The sequence below is a fragment of the Podarcis bocagei genome, assembly GCF_964188305.1.
Source record: "Podarcis bocagei genome assembly, chromosome: 4".
Classification (NCBI taxonomy): domain Eukaryota; kingdom Metazoa; phylum Chordata; class Lepidosauria; order Squamata; family Lacertidae; genus Podarcis; species Podarcis bocagei.
The window spans coordinates 84,007,083-84,028,769 of NC_138128.1; the positions used below are offsets into that span (position 1 = coordinate 84,007,083).

Below are 21,687 nucleotides of genomic sequence, written 5' to 3' on the forward strand. Positions count from 1 at the left end.
GCAGTCCCAGCCAATATAATATAATATAATATAATATAATATAATATAATATAATATAATATAATATAATATAATATAATATAATATAATATAATATAATATAATATAATAATTTGAGTCCAGCAATATCCGGATGACCATAAGTTCCCATTCCTGCTTCAATCCTGCACGCATGGACACAGACTCAGTAAGTAGGCAGAAACATGAAATTTTCTTTTGTTAACCCTGGCTGTCAATAAATGACTCATCTAGCAGGTGTTTCTGTTAGTATTTGTATTATATTTGCATTGTAAATGCGTTTCACAAAGAATAAATGGTATTGGGGAAAGGAGGTGGCAGTTGGCAGTTGGCTGGTTGTTCTGTTAGCTGATTCTTTGACTGAGAGTGTGGTGACTTCAAGCAGACCCTGTCTGGAGGATTTTTGTGAGATTTAAGCAAGCTATGGATTAATAACTTACGCACTCTTATGAAGGAGTTTTGAAAACAAAGACTAAACCCTCCGTTGGGCTCAAGAGAGAAAAGCACATTGTATTCATGTGAATAATACTCGTTGTTCAACTGCTGCCAACCTGACATGTAAAGATTTATCTTCAAGTCTTGGGTAAGGCATCTATTTTATCACAAATAGCTAAAAGTTTCCCTATTGCATATTAGTATTATGGATAATACAGCTTAATGGATACAGTTCCAAACGTTTAATTTGTAGTGTGTGGGAAATTCAGGACTTTTACAAGCTGTATCAACTGCCTTAAAGTGTAATGGATTTGTGGTTAAATCAGCTTTGAGGTGGTTTAACGAATGCTTCAGGTTTCATGTTGTAACACAATAATGGGGATGCTTTGAAATCAAACATCAGGGCAGTGGGAGGCAGGAGGAGATGGAAATAAAGAGATTTTCTATGTAATTAGAAAATGATCATACACAACTGTTTTTGATAGTTTCCCCACCAGCCAATAATGAGCAGCTGAAAAAGCCAATGGCAAAATAGTCTACTTTCATGCATGGTTATAATCAGAAAAGAAAATTAGTTCCTTTACAGAGCAGTCCCAACCCACTTTTTCTTCTACTCTGGCTGACATAAATGACCAGACTTCAGACGTGACAATGGCTCTGATGCTCTGTTCAGTCCCACTGCTCTCAGCTGGGAGTTAGGGTTGGTCCACTACTTTTTATGGACTTTCCAAACAAAGGCTTGGTGCAGATATAATATTGTTATCCCTTGACCACGGGTTAAGCATTTGAATGTGCTCTGCAGGCTCACACACTGCTTCCTCCTCTTTTCCTTTTGCATGTGTGAACTCCCCTGTCCTTTCTCTTTGTAGAGAAAAATCTCTTGGTGATGAACTGTGCCAGCACCAATGTGAAAGACAACCACTGCTAGCTTCAAAACAAACATTGCAATGAGAGCCAGAAGCTTGCTTCCAAACCCTGATTAAAGGTAGCAAGTTTGTGTTAATATTGGTAATTCAAAAAAAAGCAAAAGGGAGAGATTTCACATATGATTTTGCCTCTGCTTATTTTCTGAATGCCTGATTCCTGTTGAAGGCACAGTGGTCAGTAAATGGAGGTGGCGAGGCAGCCCTATTTTCAGGGAAATTGCATTTTACTAGCACTCAGATATCACGTGTGTGCTACCACTGAGCTACTGTCCTTGAAAATCTATTGTGGGTTGTTTTTGTAATAAAAGGTTGGGAAGAATCTCAAGATTAGCTATATTACTGTGGTGTGTTCAAACGTACACAAGCCCACCTCAAACTCATTTAAAACTTAGTTAAAGATTACCAAAATCTATATTTGTTCAGTTTCTGTGCTTTAAAATCAGCAAAACAGAGCACTGCAATTTAGGTGGAAAGATGAGTGAGGAAATGGCATGTTACTAGCATGAAAAGAAAAGCAGTGTGTGTGTGTGTGTGTGTGTGTGTGTGTGTGTGTGTGTGTGCAGAATGAGTTAGAAATGTACTCATGTTGCAAATTTGGGTATGGGCTCTAAACATGATTGGATGCTGAAATATGTTTGAAATTCAGGAGGTTTGGGTGGGGAGGAATTGGCATTCCCAGATTATACCCCTCTCTGGTCTAGTTTACAAGGTCTTGCAGAAACTGCACAAATATGCAATGGCAAATTTCACTTCCCATCCCTCCTGCAGAGAAAAGTAGATTAAAAAATGCTGAAACATGATTTTATTTCTTTATTGCAGAGCTGCTTTTCAACCTATGTGGTCCTTGAAAAGGCTTACAAAGAGGAAAACAGAAAAGAGCCAAAAACATGCATAATAAAAGCCCTCATGCTGCAGTTAAAAGCACAAAATTTAAGGTGTAAATACACAACCACATTAAGATGTGTTGATCAGTGCTTACTGCAGCAACCATTGCTTGTGTCCAAGAAATAAAGAAAAATCATGTGTGCAACAAATAACACATGCAAAACTGGCTAATGTGCACTGAAGCACATGTTATCCAGTTTCACAAATGTTATTCACAGGTCAAAAGTGGCTTAGCTGGGACATGCAATTTTGTACTGCACATTGGCTGTCTTAAAAAAAGGGCAATATATTGAACTATCTCACAGTACTTTGAAGACTACATTGCAGCGGTCCCACTTAAATCACAGCTCCTCCATATGCATGCCTGACCTTGAGAGATCCTCTGTTTAGCTTATGGTATATTCAGGAACTGAATAACAGGATAATGTCAGAAAAAAAGAACCTGCCAATACCCCCGGTAAATATTTTGTGTGTCACCAATGCCAAAGGGCATGGAGTGTGTGTGTGTGGTTCCCTGAGACAGGTGCAGCCAACGTAGCCCCCTCCAAGGTTTTGGACTACAATTTTCATCATCCCTGACCATTGGCCATTATGACTGGGGCCGATGGGAGTTGTAGGTGAAAACATCTGGAAGGCACCACGTTATTTTTTCCTGCTTGAAAAGCTCCAACACACCAAAGAGGACACATTCCAGCCAGGCAAAAGCACTTAAGGAGAGTGCAGAGCAGATCCAGGGAGATGAGTGGTCTGATGAAGCAAGACTGGCCTGGAGAGAAGGCAGAATGGCCATGTGCACTACTGAACACAGGAGAGTCCACTGTTTGAAGGGTTGTCCGGTCCAAGTGTAGTTTAAAAATAAAGAACGATAAGAAGGGAGAGGAGGAGTTGGCCTGCACTGTAAGCAGCTCACCTGCCCACAGTCTTGTTCCCCATCCTGGCAAGATTTACTATATTCCTGTTTAAATTGCAGTATTATTTCTACATATGCATCTATATGTAAATTAGCATATGGAAATCTTATGCAAATGATAAGTCTCTTTGGTCCTCTCTTTTTTGATGATGCATGTTCTCCCGGGGGGGGGGGGCAATGTTCAACTGGCCAACCTAGGAGAGAAGGAGCAGTCCTGGAGATAGTCCTCAGGGCAGGATAGAGAGGCAAAGAGAAATTATGGGATGGAGGCTCCCCATCCTTGCCTTACATCCATCCTTTAAGTCTGCAATTGTTATATAGCACTAGCATAAGGAAATGTTTCTTCCTGCCTTGAGCCTTAGAAAAACGACAAGTTTCTTTTAATGCCTTTTAAAAAATGGGCTTATTTCACATAGGCTTGTACTGACAAGTGATGGCAACATTTCTTAACGTTACATGCAGCTATCCATCACTGCAGCGTGCACACACCAAACCACAATAGGATCATATTTACAGCAAAAGTCACAGCTGTCCCTCACAAAATGAAATTAGGTTTGATTTTGTGTCATGGCAATGTTCATTAGTGCCATCTAGTCTGCAAGGGCAAGATCAGATAGCTGATGGCGGACCCATAATTCATTGCAAAGGCACAATCTGACTGGCTGTGTGAGGAAGAGACAATACTAGCTCTGACCTCTTTGCAAATAAAGTGTTACCCAGCGCACATGAAGCTGAATTTCACTTAGGTGCTCTATAATACCAGAGGCACCATTTCATATTTTGTTAAGGGGAGCAAAAATTTCAAGAACTGCATTTGGAAACATGCACAATTAAATTGTGAAACTCTGCCTATTTTAAGAGCATTGGTTATGGTTACTTTTTTATTTAAAAAACACCTCAAGAGCAATTTCAGCCATGTTTCCAACACTGACCAAATAGTCTATCCTGTTTTGCTAAGCAAAGGGATCTGCATGTTTATAACAATAGCCATTTGATGCGTGGAACCACTAATGAGTTGGGTGGAAATATAGGTGACTCTAAAGGATAATGACATGTGACATGAAACAAAGGACAGTAATCCCCCTCGCTAAATGGAGTTCCCTCTGTGGAACTGTGTTACTAGTGGAATTAAACATTCACTTTGGTCTCCTAAATGCTGAGTAACAAGAATATCACAAAATAGGTGCCCAAGCTGAAAGGTTTGGCAAGGCTAACTGCACCACTGCTAATGTAAGTGACACCCAGAAAGAATCAGACCTGTTAAAAAAGCCATGCTAGATTGTGCTGTGTATGAACACTAGGGCATACTGCACATGCAAAGACAAATTCAAGGTGACATGAGTCATGTGCGTTGCCTTTGTCAAGCCTTTGAGATTGACAAGAACACTTGCCCCCAAGAACAAAGGGCGAGAACACAGAGGAGGAGATGTAAATAAGAAGAGCGCTTCAGAGTTGGCCATTAAGAGTTAAATCTTGCATGGATATGGCCCATCTTCAATTTCTATCATTCCCTTCACCGGGCATAAGAAATAATACTGACATGAAATTTTAGTTTATGAACAAGGCAATGCCATGTTCAGCTATGATGGCCAGCTTTCAATTTCAAGAATACTGCCCCCCTTAGGAGTTTTAGGTTATGCCAGGAAAGGTAGAGCCATAGCTGAAAATGGAGTCTATTGCAATACAGCAGCTCATGGGCAGAGGGAAGGTGTGGAACCTGTCGGGTGAGGAGCAGAGTCAGGGAGAATCTTATGACTTTTTAGATCTTGATACTGACTACCTAACAAAACAGAGGGTTACTGGTGAGTAAAATGCTGCCTGCTGGTAATCCAATGCTCAACCTAATTATACTTTATTTTCTGCAAACCAAAACACTTTCCAGTGTTGCAAAGATCAAGGCTAACAAGGACTGTAGGTGGAATCCAATGCAAAGCTAAGGAAACCGTTTTGCCAGTGCAGTGATTTTCACGGCACATGCTCTAAATCTGTTCTAGGGGTTCCCCCAACCACCTGGAGCAGATGTGGGAAGGGCGTGGGAGTGTGCTTGGGTGTGGGAGAGGAGGAAAAGGCCCATTACAGAAGTGGAAACCCTTGTGCTGATGTGATGCAGTAGTTAGGATTGTGTCCCAACCTGTGTTGTGCCCCTTTGTTATGGCTGGAATGCAGGCCATATCTACCTACAAGGTAAAAAGCAAGTTCAAATGTTAGCTAGTGAAAAGGAAGTTTTAGATTTGGAGACGAACAGGCAAGAAGCCGTTTGAACATATTGCTGCTGCTTATAGAACTGGTCTGCTTCAAGATGAATAACATCTATGTGTGCAACTGCTTTCCTTCTTTCTCCCGCACAACTTGTCTGTTGTAAATGGATTATTACAGAAAGGCCTTACATTTCTACTCATAAGAAATCGACCCCATTAAGGACTGCATGGAAGATCCAATCGTGTAACTAGAGGAACTGTGAAACAACATATGAACCGATGAAGCAAACCTGTTTCCAAACACTGGTACTCATCTTTAGAAATCAAGGCCCCCTGCTGAGCAAGGTCCAAGAGCAGATCCTCAAGGAGGCAGCTTTACAAAAGCCACTGCTAACTGCCTCTGACAAGCTGCAGTCTGGGTTTCCTGCATGGTGTGTGGAGCTGGATCAATGGCTTGGAAATATTTCTGCTTGCTGCAGTCAATTGTGCCTTCCAGGCTTGTTATACCATGGCTGAGCAAACACATAATTTCCAACTTGTCACCTACAATGGTCTCTTTCTATTCCCTACCATTTTGTGCTGACAGCCAGAGAGAGAGAGAGAGAGAGAGAGAGAGAGAGAGAGAGAGAGAGAGAGAGAATGGCAGAAAGCAAGGAGCACCCATTCTGCACAGATTAAGACATAGTTTTTAAAAGAAAAATAACCCAGTTGATCCACCATTTCCAATTAAAAGGCTTTCTTGTGAGATGGTTTGAAAAGACAATTGCCTGTGACCCACAAGAACCTGTTCTAGCCACAGATGCCAACACTGGACAAAATGGACCCAATGGCTAGACTCAGTTTTGTAATTTAATACAACCATATACTGAACTCATCAAAATGATCACAGAGGCAAATTCACTACAGTTCATGGTAGCAGATAATTTTATCTGCTATTTCAATTACCTTTAATGGTCCCCAACAGGACTGGTCTAAGAGGTTTTGCTGTGAAGTGAAATGTCAAGATGTCCCTCAATTCCATGTTTGGAAGCCAAATGAACTAGCAGTTGAAGCTTACTTCGCTATTGGCGATTGGACAGCTATAAAGCACCAGGCAGCCAATGCAGCACACACAGTTCTGTCCTCCCAAATGTCAATGCTGCCCCCTGGCCTGCCCCACATGCCCCCAAGACATCCACCTTGTTCTAATCTACCTAATGGTAGGGCCAGCCTTGGCACCGATGCGGTCAGGGTAGTTAAATTTTCCTCCTGCTGTGCAAGAGCTGCTCATCAATAAATTGCTCCCACATGGCTGGGAGAATATCTAAAGGGCATCTACAGTCAACTGCAATTTAACAGCAGCTACACACTTTATGTAGTAACATTGTGTGAAGAGGGAGTTTGCAGCAGGCATGCACCCTTAAACATATGTTTCAGCCTCCCACATCCATCAAGCCTCTCTTATATATGTATAAGGGTAAAGGGACCCCTGACCGTTAGGTCCAGTCGCGACAACTCTGGGGTTGTGGCGCTCATTTCACTTTACTGGCCAAGGGAGCCGGCGTACAGCTTCTGGGTCATGTGGCCAGCATGACTAAGCCACTTCTGTTGAACCAGAGCAGCACACGGAAATGCCATTTACCTTCCTGCCAGAGTGGTACCTATTTATCTACTTGAACTTTGACATGCTTTCAAACTGCTAGGTTGGCAGAAGCTGGGACTGAGCAATGGGAGCTCACCCCGTCGCGGGGATTCGAACCACTAACCTTCGGATCTGCAAGCCCTAGGCTCTGTGGTTTAGACCACAGCACCACCCATATACCTGCTAAATGGATGACATTTGTTTAATTGATAGTCCACTCTTCCTCTGAGGAGCTTGGAGCAGATTACAGCCTATTCCCAAGTTTTCTCCCATCAGAGCAGTTTACAGAGCCAGGCCTGATTAGCTTAAGGCGGCCTATCAGCCTTCAGACCATTCACCAGGTCAAGTTCTGGTAGCCCAGGAGCAGTAATAAGCAATTCAAATCACATAACAACTACCACATGTGAAATATTCAACCCACTACTCCAAATAATTGAAATATTTTTGGTGAACAATGGGGAAAAAACCAGAATCCAAAAGGTATAGAAGGAGAATCTGTTTTACTTCTTGACCAGCTTTTCCAGCATGTCTGATCCAAGTGCATTTCAGCACACTTGTTAGCTCATTTGCTGTCACTATTAATCAGGCATTTGCCTTTTATGTTGAGGCAAACAAGACTGCATTGAGAACTATGCTAACTGATTAATTTTTTGTAAATGAACATTCCATTGATTTTCTTAATTTGATGCATCAATCATCCAAGTCCTCATTCAAGTAAGTGACCAGGGAGGTACTCTTCCCACCTCGGAGTCAAGATTGGGGATCTTTGAGATTGGCATAATCAGTCTTGACAGACTTGAACCATCATCCTGTTCACATGAACTGCAAGATCTGCCATTCAAAAAAGTGGGGAGTGGCAAAGATCTTTATCACTGTGCTTTGGAAAATGGAGAAATGCTTGCTGAATGGGCAGGATGTAATCGAAGGACGATTGCTGGTGGTTCTATCTCAGTCTTCACTACATGGTGAATGTGGCTTATTAGGATTTTCAGAGATATTTAAGGTCAAGTCACAAAACTATCAGTCCAGGGAAGCCTGAAGGGAATCAAATTTGTGTTATAGATGGCAACATGCTGAAGCAGTCATTTGATATAAACTTGTTGCATCTGAGCATGGAAACACAATTAGTGCCGCACGGTTTTCAACAGCAGTCAACCAGATGTCTTTGGCAGCTCATACAGAGGGCATGAAGCAATGTTCTTCTCTGCATCAGTGAGTAGAAGGTGACTAGCTGTTGGAGGCATTCAAGGTCCTTTAAGTCCATATTTGATAGTGCAGGTCTCTGGGAAATCATGTTGCAACATTCTGCACCAACTGCAGATTCCAGAACAAGTGTGAGTGAAGTTCCACATAGAGTGCATTGTACTGCAGTAATCCAAACTTGAATTAACCAATGCATGATCTACAGCAGCCAAACAAATGGTCATGGTTGTTGTAACCATTGCAGTTGGTAAAAGGTGCTTCTAGTCACAGAAGCTACCTGGGCTTCCAGTGACAAAGATGGATTCAGAAGCACCTCCATGCTGCAAATTTGTTCTTTCAGAAAGGGTGCAACCCCATCCAGGGTAGGCAGGTGACCCATTTCTTGGACATGGGAACCAATTTTGTGAATGGTTTTATTAACGGAAAGATTTAAGTTGTGTGTTCATTATAGTAATCCAAGGCTAGATTACTGCAATGTGCTCTGTGTGGATCTGCCCTTGAACTTGGTTTGGGAGCACCAGCTGGTGCAGAATGCAGCAGTCAGACTAGTGGTGGTGGTAAAGGGGCTTCTGGCTGAGAACATGTGACTCCATTGTTACAAACATCTGCACTGGTGGCCTAACTACTACTGAGCCAGGTTCAAAGTGCCTGTATTAATTTACAAAGCCCTGAACAACTTACCGTATTTTTTGCCCCATAAGACGCACCGGCCCATAAGACGCACCTAGATTTTTGAGGGGGAAATAAAGGGAAAAATTTTTATTTCCCCCCCCCCAGGTGCGCTGCGCTACACCAGGAGCTTGGGGCGTGCGGAGCTCAGCGCGCCCCAAGCTTCTGTGTGCCGGCAAGGTCTCCGCTAGCGTGGGAGAGCCGGGCGCCTCTCCCAGGGCTAGCGGACCCCTGCGCTAATCCAGAAGCTTGGGGCGAGCTGAGGTCAGCGCGCCCCAAGCTTCTGCGTGCCGGCAAGCAGTCCGCTAGCCCTGGGAGAGCCACGGGGCTCTCCCAGGGCTAGCGGATAGCTGCGCTACACCAGGAGCTTGGGGCGTGCTGAGCTCAGCGTGCCCCAAGCTTTTAGGTGCGTGCAAGCAGTCTGCTGCCGCCCCAAGCCTTGCGCACCCGGTGGGACCTCCTGCCGGGCGCGCGAGGCTTGCAGGCATTCGCCCCATAAGACGCACCCCGATTTCCCCTTCATTTTTGGAGGGGAAAAAGTGCGTCTTATGGGGCGAAAAATACGGTAGTTCCAGCATACCACTGGGACCACCTGATCCCAGCTCAATCACTGCAGGAGCATTGTTGGCAAGGCTCATCTGACAGCAACAAGAATCAGAGCCATTAATGTCATCGGCACAATATGATCTCTGCCAACAGAGATTCAGCACATCTTTGGTTTCAACTTGCCTGCTAACCACCAGACTTATGCAGGCAATTAAGAATACGCGTTCCCATAATAGTTGATTTCTGATTTTAACATTTCAATATGGGTTGTATTGCATAATGTTACATATAATTGTTACAAACCACTCAGATTTTTTTTACAATGAAAAGTGGTGTATAAATATTTTTTATAAATAAATAAATGTTTGCAGCTTTAAAATGCAAGGGAGAAGACTGAACTCCAAATGAGTTTTAGCTGAAATAAGCTGACAACGGAAAATTACCCAAATTATTAAGAGCTGACATCTATGGTATTGTTTTACTATCACAGATGTTCAGGAAGAATTGAGAAATTGTCCAGTAAATGCAAAGCCTAGCAGGAAATTTGGTGCACGAAGGGGATGATTCAAAGCTGTGGTTTTTGGACAGGACATGGAAAATTTTATTTTGAGTTACCAGATGGAGGTAGGGGGGTTAACAGGCACAGTAAGGCATGAAAACAGGAGATGCTAGCTAGTTTCAGAGCATCAGACTCCAGGAGGCATTCATGAAAGGAGGGCTTACATAACTTCATAAATAGGAATTATCCAGTCATGAAGTTTTAAAGCTTGGCATCATAGAAGCTGGGTCTAAATCAGTTTTGAAACTGTGAAAGACATGCCTTCAGTTCAGGAAGGTGTCTTCTCTTCTGACTGAAGAGTCCTACCCACAGACATGAAATATACAGTATATTGTTCTGAGTGTTTTGTCAGTTTTTCTTGCTAAATAATGAAATGTCTTAATCTGCACTTGTGTCCCAGTTGATATATCTGCTATTCCTCACACCTACAGACTGGGGAAGTTGCTGGTTGTTTGGGAGATGTAGCCCATTGGCAGCTCTTGAATTATCAGTAACTTTAACCCCTAACACTTGGATGGATATCATCAGATGACTTTACTATGACCGTTTAGATTAGGTAGAAATCTAAGTGAAAGCAAACACACACGCACACAGTTCCTAAAACATCATTCATTCTTAAAAACATAGTATCAAAAGTGGATCACTAGCTTGTTGCAAGAGGTATTGGCTGTCGCAGAGACTTTCCCGTGTTTCACGGTCAATGATGTTAAACATTTGGCATGCCTACAGCTCCTGAGAGGAGCACATAGAAACCTGTCTGCGTCTTGGCAAACCATGCCTTTGGACCTGAAGCAGGCCTCAAAAATTATGTGCATAAGTTAGAAGGTGAATGGAAGGGAAAGGACATGAAGGAGAGATTTTCAGCATTCTAGCTAAGTGCTTTAATGAAATATGGTGAGAACTGATATAATTTTTTTTTTAATAAAATGTTGCAATGGGCCCCAAGCCAGGCGAAAACAAAAATAGAAAGGGAAGGAACAGGAGGAGTACTGTGTGTTCTCTACCCTTCCTGGGTGAATACCTCAGTCTGGCCTTTGAATTCAGACAACAGAGTTTTCCTTTCCCCAATAAAGTGACTTAATACATTAACTTATAAAACTGTTATATGGAAAAGGACAATATTCTTATGAGTTTGGGAGTGCCAGACCCCTTTAAATTCCTGGATCCCGTAAGTGTTAGAATTTAATCAAGTCTTGGTAGGTTAAACTGGGTGCAAGACACATAATTTCTGAACCCAGCAAGTGTTAAAAGCTAATCAAACCAGGCTAGCTTCCTATGTTCAGGTGATCACATTAAGAGATCACATTAATAACGGGCCATTAAGAGAATAAAAGAAAGGTGATGGGGCACTGTGAAAGCAAAGGAGAGGGAGCTCTGTGCCAGACAGCAAATGGGCAGGGCCCCCTCCCTCAACCCATGGATAGTGAGCTCAGAGCTGAAAGTGTGTGTGAGGAAAAAAGCAGCAAGCCGGAGAGAGGGTCAGAGAACAATATTGGAGGTCTGTTTGAATCCAAGGCTGTGACTATGGGAGAAGACCCTTTGGGGGCGTTAATGCTGTGAACCCCTCCATCATGCGTCCAACTGACATGCGACCGTACACGCGCACATCATGGCAATCCGACTATGGCCGGAAAAGGGGCAAAATGTTGTGTAGCAGTCTTCCGTGAACTTTGCAATCGCATGTGTTGACCCAGAATACAACACCCACACACATTGGGGGTTGCCTGGATATGTAAATAAACCCTATATCATAAAGACACCACAGTCTCCACTGTGCCTCATTCCCAAAAGGAAACACAAACCAGTTTTCTGACAGGGTTCCATGTGCACAGCTACAGAGGGTGGTGGGAATCCAGGCAACCCACCCACTTGTTTCCAGGGTTCCTCTGCTGAATGTGGCTCTTTGCTGAATCAAGGCATCTTTTCTTGAAATCATGAAATCCTGAATCAAATCATGAATTCAAGAAATCCTGAATTAAATCATGAATTCGTGAATTAAATCATGAAATCATGAATTCATGAATTGAATCATGAATTCGTGAAAAATAATGAACCAAATCATAAATTCATGAAATCGTGAATTAAATCATGGAATAATGAAATCATGAAATCATGAATTTATGAAATCATTAAATCTTGAAATCATTTTTTAAGGTGGTGAACAGAGGTGGTCCTAGAAACGGCTAACATCATGTCAATAAGCCCTCTTCACTCTCTGGAAGCTACAGGGACATTAACAGCCCTGTGTCTTGTTTTCGGACTACGCTTGATATTCAGTAATTAATATTGATTCCATTAAAGCCAGCTAGCAGAATGATGATAAATAGGCTAATGGTAACTATTCAATCTCCAATGATGTGGGGGGAAATGGGAACTGAACTTTGAATTTTGAGGGGATTTTTTAAAAAATCCTGTCCGCTCGCACACCACTGCCCCTGCCAGAGAAGCAAGGAGAAGCGCCTGGGGCTTCTGGTTTCTGGAGAGATGTAACAAGCGTCTTGCAAGACCTTGCCAGAAGTTGAAGTTGTGTGAACCCAGTAAGCAAGGCTTTGGCGTGAGGCATGAGGTATGAGGCACCTACCCATTTTGCCTCGGGTGGCAAAACAGGATGGACCGCCCCGACCCCACCAAGAAAGAGGGAAGAGCTGAACAAGGGTTATACCAGATTACTTCCAGTTTAGATACCTTATAGCAGAAGTAGATGTTTTGAAGAGCAGTTGGAGATAACAAGATGGCATGCTGCAATACTTTGGGGCCCTAGACCATTTCCCTTCTTGTTAGATTATCTGCATTTTGTGAGCAACTACTGTAATTAAAAATAACAAGGGCCTGGCAGCACCGCTAATGCTATTATCTTTAAAACATCAGGCTTCAACGACTCACCAGCAAAACAGCCCAGATGAGAAATCTCTTTAAAATGCTCAGTGGTTGCTGACGGTACATTAGGATAATCTTCCCCGACTGCAAATCAGAAAAACATAATGAAAATACAAACAAAAAAATCAGGGAAGCAGTGATTATTTTCAGTAACCTAATATGGTTTATTTTTCACCTTGTACTCAAAGAGGCAAGCTAACTCGCTAAAGTGGTGGCAAAGGGCAGCTTGAACACATACATTTTGCCACAGGCAGAAGCTGGCAGAGAGGAATGTAACTTGAACAAAGGCAGGGAAGTCTTCTAGATCAGACCGTCAGTTTTCTGTGCCTGAGACATGGCTCTCTGATGCTCCCACATTTTCCCCCAACCATCCCCCATCAATTACTGAGAGAAGAAACAGCATTCATAAATTATCAGAGGGAAGAGAAAATCACAATGAAATCCTCAAGACAGAGAGCAGGATTTTTCTTACACTTGCCTTCCTTTTGAGGTAGGTCAAGATGTTTTGCGATTGCGCCTTCATTTCATTCTATAAATACTCACTGTGCTGCCTGGCATGGGAAGGCATCATGATCTAACTCTTCCTATGGGGCCTTTTCAAAGCCAGAAGGTGTGGAGAGTTGGGAAGGGGGTGCAGTGTACTGGAGAGACATTAATGACATGAAAACTACACAGACCTGCCTCAGCCACCTCACAATGATAAGTTAAGTTGAAACTTGCACCCACCAGAATTATGAATAAATTCTAAAGCACCCTGAGAGTGAGAGAGAAGAATCATAGACTTGAGGAATTGTAGAGTTGGAAGGGGCCACAAGAGTCTTCCAGTCCAACGCCCTGCAATGCAGAAATCTTTCGCCCAACATGGGACTTGAACCCACTACCCTGAGAATAAGAGTCTCATGCTGTACCGACTGATCTGTCCCATACACAGAAGTCCCCTTATTCTTATTCTTATTCTTTCATTTCTATATTGCTTTATATTTTAAAGAAAAAAATCTCAAAACTCTGTACGACACAGAATAAAACTTACAAGGAATTGGGAGGGCAAGTTTCAGCACAGCATTAATGCTGACCCACTTTAGCTTTCAGCCCAGAGTTGGTGTGATGGCCTGGGATTTGGACTCGGAAGCTGAACCTGAGGAATCCCAGCCTGCACAGGAGTCCCCGCCTCCAGAACCAGCTGAGCCGGAGCTGGGGATTGAGCCTGAAGGGTCCTCACCTGTGCTGGATCCTCAGGTCCAGGCACCAGTTGAGTCTGCTCTGGCTCCGGAGGTGATGGAGGACCCATTGCCTGCAGGTGCTCCACTCTCAGCCCTGTCAGGGGAAGGTGAGGTTGCCTCTGGGTCCGGTAACACTTCAGCCTCTCCTGAGCTGCAGAAGCTCAGGACAGAGAGGCAGAGGGAACTAAGTTCCTGCAGGAGGAGTGCTCGCCTCCAGGCCAGGAGAGGCAGGTCACCTGTGGACCGGGGCTGCCCTATGCCTCGGGGCAGATAAAAGCCAGCCAGCCCCAGTCCCAGGTTGTGGGAGCAACATTGTTGGTAGTCTGTTCCTGCCTGCACCGTGTCCTACTCTTCTGCCAGAGTTCCTGACCTCACCTGACTCCCTGCCTTGGACCCCGCTTCAGCTTTGATGGACAGCCTCCATACCGCTCCATACCATACTGGTAGAAGAGTAGGACACAGTGCAGGCAGGAACAGGACTCAGACCTCGCCGCACGGTTAACCCTCGCGACCAGCACAGTTGAAATGGGTAAAGTGGAGGATCAGGATTGAGAAAGGAAGCAGAACTGACAGAGGAATGAAAGGGGGAATAAGGAACGGAGAGAAACCGACTGGGTGTGGGCTTGATGAAAAGGAAAGCATGTCTCTGGCAGTAAAAGGTAATGGTAAAGGGACCCCTGACCATTAGGTCCAGTCGTGTCTGACTCTGGGGTTGTGGTGCTCATCTCACTTTATTGGCCGAGGGAGCCAGCATACAGCTTCCGGGTCTGGCAAACCAGAGCAGTGCACAGAAACGCTGTTTACCTTCCCACCAGAGCGGTACCTATTTATCTACTTGCACTTTGACATGTTTTCAAACTGCTAGGTTGGCAGGAGCAGGGACCGAGCAACGGGAGCCATCCCATCACGGGGATTCGAACCGCCGGCCTTCTGATTGGCAAGTCCTAGGCTCTGATACCCACAGCGCCACCCTACGTCTCTGGCAGTAGCCATTACTAAACATAAACTCAGCCCAGCGCTGCTCCCTACAAACTTCTTCAGAAGAGCTGCTGAACATGGCTACTGCATATTAGTCAGGCTACCAAGTTATGATGGCTACATGCTTGTTCCAAGATGGCATACCAGCTGCTGGGGTGCAACAGTGGGAGGCTATTGCAATCATGTCCTGCTTGTGGCATTCTGTGGGCATCTGATTCCCTGGTTTAGGAAACAAGTGTGGTGGACTATGGAACTTTAGTCTGATCCAGCAGGGCTCTTCTTAAGGCTAAGTCAGGAATATTCACAATTCATATAATGCCTGCACTGCACCAGTTCTACCCTGGCTGCTGTCTCTTCCCTAGACCTTTAAACGCTTCCTCATGAGACCTGGGGAGGGAGCTCCAAACTCTGAAAGAGATGGTATTCAAATGTCAGGGAGTTTTTTTTGCAGGGGGACAAACAACACCACCAGGGTGGGCATTTTAAGACAAAGTTAGGAAGCACATAGGTTGCCTTTGGCAACAAACAACACTTTAGCAACAAATAAAGAAGAAGCTGTATACCCCCCACGACTATGCAAATAATGCACACTACAAAACAATTTATGTATCTATCTATGTATAAAGTGTGCATGCATTTAAAAAGTTAACTGTAGAGAACTAAGAAGAGCAGCTTTCCTGGCTAGAGTCCAATAGGTGTTGAATAGGTGGAGGAAGGAAATTTGCTTGATAGTCCATTTTCACAGATTCCTCCAATGTCCCTATGGCTCTCTCCTTGTCCAGACATATGTTTATTCTAAAGTGCAAATGCAGCAGGAATCTAAAAACTCTTGAACTTCTTCTCACTATAACCTCTTCCCAGGATCCTATTCCTGAATCAGGCAGTATCTCCATCCATATGTCAAAATTGCACTGTCATCACCTAAGATTATGAGCGATTTTGTGATTCAGGGCTAAGTTGTGTGGTGAGAAATCTGTTTGCAGAGGAAGATTATTTGTTTTAAGTGAAATCAAATTCTCAGGCAGAAAGAGTCTGTGGCATTTTTCCATAACGCATCTTGAGTAGGGAGCCATTCAGGAGGATAAGCAGAAATCTTTGCCAGCCCTGCTAAAAGTTTCCAACTGGGACCATTAGAACCAACAATACCTTAAGCCAATGTAGGCATCAATATCCATTATTTGTGAAGGAAACTTGTTTCTTTCTAGTAATTAATGGTATGAATGCCCTGATCCTGCAAAAGTAGTGATGAATGGAATATTTACCTCCCTGTAAGGCCAGACATGCAGAATGCCGCCATGTTCCAAAGGTAGGAAAAACACTTGCAAGATTCCAGAAATGAATGGAGGTAATAGGGACCTCTTTTAATGTGGAGTCTTATTTTGCAAATTTCAATTCATCAATGTGCCACTAAAACACACACTGAGGATACTTTTTTTATACACCTGCATGTTCCTACATTTAGAGCTGGTTTGTGTATGGATGTCAATTTTAATGTATGTAATATTTATTTATTCAGATATTTTTATAACATCTTCCAGAGCCAAACCAGCAGCTTTTCAAAGCAGTTCATAACATAAAACCATTATAAACCAGGTCAAAAATCAACTATGAATCTCATAATAATAAACATATGAAAACAATCTCTTTCCAGATAGCAGCAGTGCTTAAAATCACATCACTAAGAAGCAGTGGAGTGAAGCTGAGTGGAGTGAATGAAGTTCACTGAACTAGTTCAAAAAATGCTGAACAGCACCCGAAAGTCATTCCCATAACTACAGGTCAAACTAAGGGTGAATTAAGTTGATTTTGGGGTAGAACTCTTGTTCATCTTTACACTCAGTTTCTGCTCTCCAGCCAGAAGCTTGGACTCTTAAGATGGTATCCAACTAGCGCATCCTGTCAGCACAAGGATTTATGCTTGATCAATGGAATTGTCCTACTCTCCTGTCATGGACTGGCTGGATGCAGAGCACTGCTATGAGGTACCAGCTGGGGAACCCCTGAGAGAAGAAGGTTCAGAGCCAAGGGATGGGTGGCAGGATGACTATGAGTGGTCAGAGGGAGAAGAGGGAGCAAACTGGGAAGAAGAGGCGTTGGAAGCTGAAGAGGTAACAGGGCTTAATGAGCAGGAAGAGTCTGTGACAGACAGCAGTCCAGAATCAGTGACTGGAGAGGAGGAAGGGGCAAGAGGCAGAGATGAGTCAGGCTGCTGAAGAAGCCAGGGGGTCTCCCCCTCCTGCTGCAACCAGCTTCCCTCCCTCCTGGTCTTCCAGAAGAGGTATGAAGAGGGCAGAGAAAAGACAGGCAAGGCAACAAAGTTTCAGATTGCTTGGGAAGAACCTGGGGGACGAGGAAACTTAAGGAAAAGGTGGGTACTTTCAGTCCTCACAACTGCCTCATAGGGGCAAGATCTACCGGGAAGCATTGTTGAACTCACTAGGCCTGGCTTTATGAGCTGTCCTATTTCTTTGATTAAAGAGTTAACTTCACTAATCCTGTGTGAGTTATTGCTGACCTGCTCCTGACACCTGCTTGTGACATCTCTTCCCTGCCCCCCCCCCGCCATGTGCACTCTGTGTACCCCCAAATCTTCTCCGGAGGGTTGAGGAATCAGAACAGATTTAAGGGAGATGCAGAGGAGGAGAGGGGGCAGAGTTCTATGTACAAAGAGGCCATTGCAGCGTGACAAGGGAAATATCCTCATTGGACTTTGATGTCACAAGCACTATCCAATAGGAGCTCACAACACTTGGAATAGACAACATTCAGAATTGCTATGGGAGCAGTAGAAGGTGCAGGACAGAGATTGCATTGTCTTAAACTAAGGAAAAGATGAGGCCTGTGTGGTTTTGAGTCTCTGAACCTCCTATCAAAACTCATTAAAACCAATGGCACTCCATAATCAGGCTTAAACATTTCATCCATAATTTTTACTTAACTTGTTAATGTACCATTACTAGAAACTGACAGATTTCTTCATGCTGAAATGTGCTCTTTGAGGCTCTGGAGCAAAATACTTGCAAGAGCCTTTAATGAGAAAAAGAATAGTATTGATTGCCAGGGTCCCATCAATCCAATATTTTAAGAAATAAGAAAAAGAGAGTCCTTTATTCAATATCTGGTCTTCTTTCGCACAAGCTAATATCATGCCTTGGTATTTGTGAGTAGCGTTCAGTCTGAAAGAAAATGTGGCTGTCACAGTGATTAATAACTGAATGCATGCCACGAAGGCTAACTTCTTTGTGCTCCCTTCCATTTTAAAAAATACTGTTTTTCAAGTGCAGAGGAGGACTCTGCGGAGAACCAACTCAGAATTAAATGTCAGGGGTTGTAAATATAGTTCCAGAAAATTCAGGTTGTAAAGAATTCAGTTCTGTGAGAAACATTTGGTTGTATTCTTCAAAAAGGAAGGGGTCAGAACAAAGCCTTGGCCCAAGCCCAGCTTATCATTCCGAGTTTAAATCTCACCCTAGCTATGAACTCAGTAAGTAGTCTTAAGCAAGCCACTGCCTGTCGGGTCCAGCTCCTGCTTTAACCTGGAGAGAATAACTAGATCTAGCCTCAGTATCCAGAGAAGGTCCACTATTTCATTGACGCCTGCCCTTGAGGGATGCTGAGGCTCAGAGCTTACCTAACTTCAGGCAGAATGGCATTCTATCACTGCCAGGCCACTTCTACAGAGGCCCTGTTCTGTGTGCCCACCAGCCTAATTGTGTTTGTTGGTGGGCACCTGGGCAGGTTTGATGGGGGTGCAGGTGAATTATCATTATCACTGGGGCCAGAAATACACCTGCAACCAGTGCAATTGGTACAGTATAGATGTAATGTACTCCAACTGCCTGATCCCCAACATGGTGGTGCAAGTGCCATCTGTGGCAGCGGCAGCGGTGTTGTAGCATTTCTTGCCTACACAATGGGAAAAGGAGGTCAGAAGGAGAAGAAAGGGCAGAGCAATAGGCAGCTACATGGAGAAGGAAAACTTAGCTGAAACAGAAACATGCTGAAACAGAAACTGAAGAAAGCAAGAAATGAGGGAGAATAAAGAACCAGTTCCATTTCCAGTTCAATGGCAAATAATCCCAAATCCCTACCACCTATTAATTTCTAGGGTTTAGTGGGGTCCTCCAACAAATCTATGAGAAATATTGTGTGTTATAGGGTAATTGAGGTAATGCTATTAGAATTCCCAAGGGAAAGTCAAGCAGGGATGGAGGGGGGAAGAGAAAGAGTGGAATTCTGGTGGAGGGAGAAGATTAGCAGAGGCTTGAAAAGGGAGTTTGGATGTTGGGGGGGAAGCAGTTGAGAGTCGGCTGAGAGCGGTGGGTTCTGGAGGGGGGCACTTAGTGGGGGACCTGAAGATGGGTTGGGCAGCTCTTCAGTGTGGGATCAGTAATCCAGTGGCCATCGCCCTCGTTTGATGGTGGCCGAAAAGGAATGGAGATGCAGAGAGGGACTGTGTGTCTCCTGTGGAGGCCAGGGCATGTGGCAGCCCCGTGCCCAGCAAAGAGGGGTTCTGCTAGCTGCCCAGGAAAATAATTCCCTCTGTTTAGGTGGGTCACGGAGCCAGGGCTTGGCTAGCATTGCCAATGCCCAGATGCCTTGCACCACCCCCTCTAAGCAGCTGGAAAGCAGCTTTACAGACCTGGGCTATGTCTGATTATCGTCTTCCCAAGCAACTTAAAAATGGAAAGCGTAATGCTGGTGGTCAACAAAAGAGGTTTAAAGACTCTCCTTCTGCTCTCATGCCAGAAGGTTCTTCTCCCATTCTGTGTTTATGCTCAACTTGTAGGGTGTTCTCCCCGTCCCATGCAAATCTTTCCTTCCTCTTCCCTGTTCTTTTTACAAGGGCAGCTCTGGCAGCAGCCACAGCAGTGCATACAGGAGATCATGGAAGAAAGAACGTATCCTTGAAGCATGGCAGAACTCTATACTATGGGCTGCTTCAAGGGAAGAATCTTTGCACATGTGAATGGGCTCTCACAGACCAAACGCCAGGGACAGAATGTCAACTCAGACGCACATTCAGTTGTCACACACCCACCATGGAATTAAAGCAGGGTGCTGGCCGGCTGTACCACGGTTAAATCACCCGCGGCCATAACCATACAGAGAACTGATTGGCTGGGGCTGTCCCACAAGGGTAGAACCCCAGCAACAACAATGTGGTGAGAGTGCATTGAAAAGATGTCTCATTCCATCTGTATCATTACTATGTGAAACAGGCTGCACTGCAAAATACAAAGGTATAAGGATTTTTTCTACAAACTTTGAGAGTCTTTTTAAAGAAAAGATTTGTGCTTTGCTCTCCCCAGCTTCAGCAGCATGAGTGAACGTATCAACTCCAAGTCTTTCTAAAGGTTAGCCTTTTCTTTTAAAAACACAGTCTCGGTTGTTTGGCGAGGTTTTGTTGACTGTGAAGAAATCATCAACAGGAAACTGGAGTGGCCATGAGTCACTGTTAATCGGCTTCTTAATACAGTGGTGCTGAGAGACATATTTTAGCCACCTGCCCTTCTAAGAAATTTGAGGCAACACCTGGTAGGTGATGCTCGTACTGACACCAAAAGGACTTCACAGCAATGTGATTACTTGTTCCCAGGGGGAGTACCATTTAGCACTTGGCTGCCATGCAAAATTGCAGGGCAGAGCAATTAAGAAAGACCCAGAAGTTTTGGGAAACAATAACAACTGAATGGCCAGTTCAAAGTCTGAGGCAGCATCCAGTTCACGCTTTCCTCCACTTCCATCCACACCCGCACACAAAGAGCAGAACATTTGACATGGAGTCCACATGCATAACTTGCCTGTTCTTAGGAACTGCCCATGCCATGCAACTTTACCCCACCTCCTTTTCCAAGTATGGACACATGGAGGAGGAAAATTGCACAAATTTGGCTCAGTGGGTGGGGGTCAAAACCCCCAGAACTGCACAAAGGGAAAGGTGGGTTATTCTGTCTGGCAAGCTGGTATGCTTGCACAGGTGGAACATTTATAATAGTGCAATGTTGAATTCTACCCATCATTTGGGCATGCGCATTAATGCTGCACGTGTAAGCCTGTGCACACATAAGCACAATACTTGCTCCTACAGTAGAGTGTAAGGCATTGATGCATGGTCTGTGCATGTGCCAGCCATGATTTTTCCCATACTGTGGATTATGTTTTGTGCATGCATCCTTTGCATTTCTCTCCCCACCCCCAAGAGATCACAATGTAAGGTTGTAAAACATTGATCAATGATTCTGTGTCCTCCTCAGAATAATGTTGTTACTTTGTAACGTGTCTGATCATTTTTGAAGGAGATGCCATGCATATACTGTAGCTTTGGGGAGATGTCTAATTGGCGAATCATTTTGTGGATCATTCCTATTCGCTTTCTTATAAATTGGGGAAATGATACTCATTTTCTAACCAGAGGGCATTTGGCCCATGTTGTTTATGTTGTTAATGCGTAAAGTTGTATTAACAGAGCTAAGGAACACCTGCAGTGACAGGAAAAAGATGGAAGCCTAAACAAGCGCGCAGCAAGAGCTCAACATCACAGAGATGCTAAGACTTAAATTACTGCTCTAGAGGTGTGCTGCTTCCAAAAAAAGTACAGTGAAAGTTTGTCAGTTCTCCACAGCATCTTATTTGTCCTCA

The 21,687-nt window shown here is 43.9% G+C and overlaps 1 protein-coding gene and 1 long non-coding RNA gene across 6 annotated transcripts in view; one reads left to right on the forward strand and one right to left on the reverse strand.

Annotated features, from left to right (window-relative positions):
* LOC308585567 (heparan-alpha-glucosaminide N-acetyltransferase-like) overlaps window positions 1-21,687 on the reverse strand; it is a 191,531-nt gene that overhangs the window by 8,075 nt on the left and 161,769 nt on the right. For 3 of the 4 annotated variants that reach the window (XM_081191315.1, XM_081191317.1, XM_081191316.1), the window contains one exon: window positions 12,854-12,931. In XM_081191315.1, coding sequence (XP_081047441.1) covers window positions 12,854-12,931 — 78 coding nt within the window. Of the gene's footprint in view, window positions 1-7,474; window positions 8,308-12,853; window positions 12,932-21,687 lie in introns of those variants that run through there. The other variant, XM_081191318.1, reaches the window with a different exon arrangement.
* On the forward strand, window positions 195-17,534 carry LOC308585596. 2 transcript variants are annotated; one of them, XR_014007510.1, is made up of 4 exons: window positions 195-601; window positions 1,323-1,438; window positions 2,199-2,314; window positions 16,697-17,534. It is a non-coding gene; the product is annotated as an uncharacterized lncRNA (long non-coding RNA). The 2 variants fall into 2 exon arrangements; XR_014007511.1 differs by lacking the exon at window positions 16,697-17,534 and having other exon boundaries at window positions 2,199-2,333.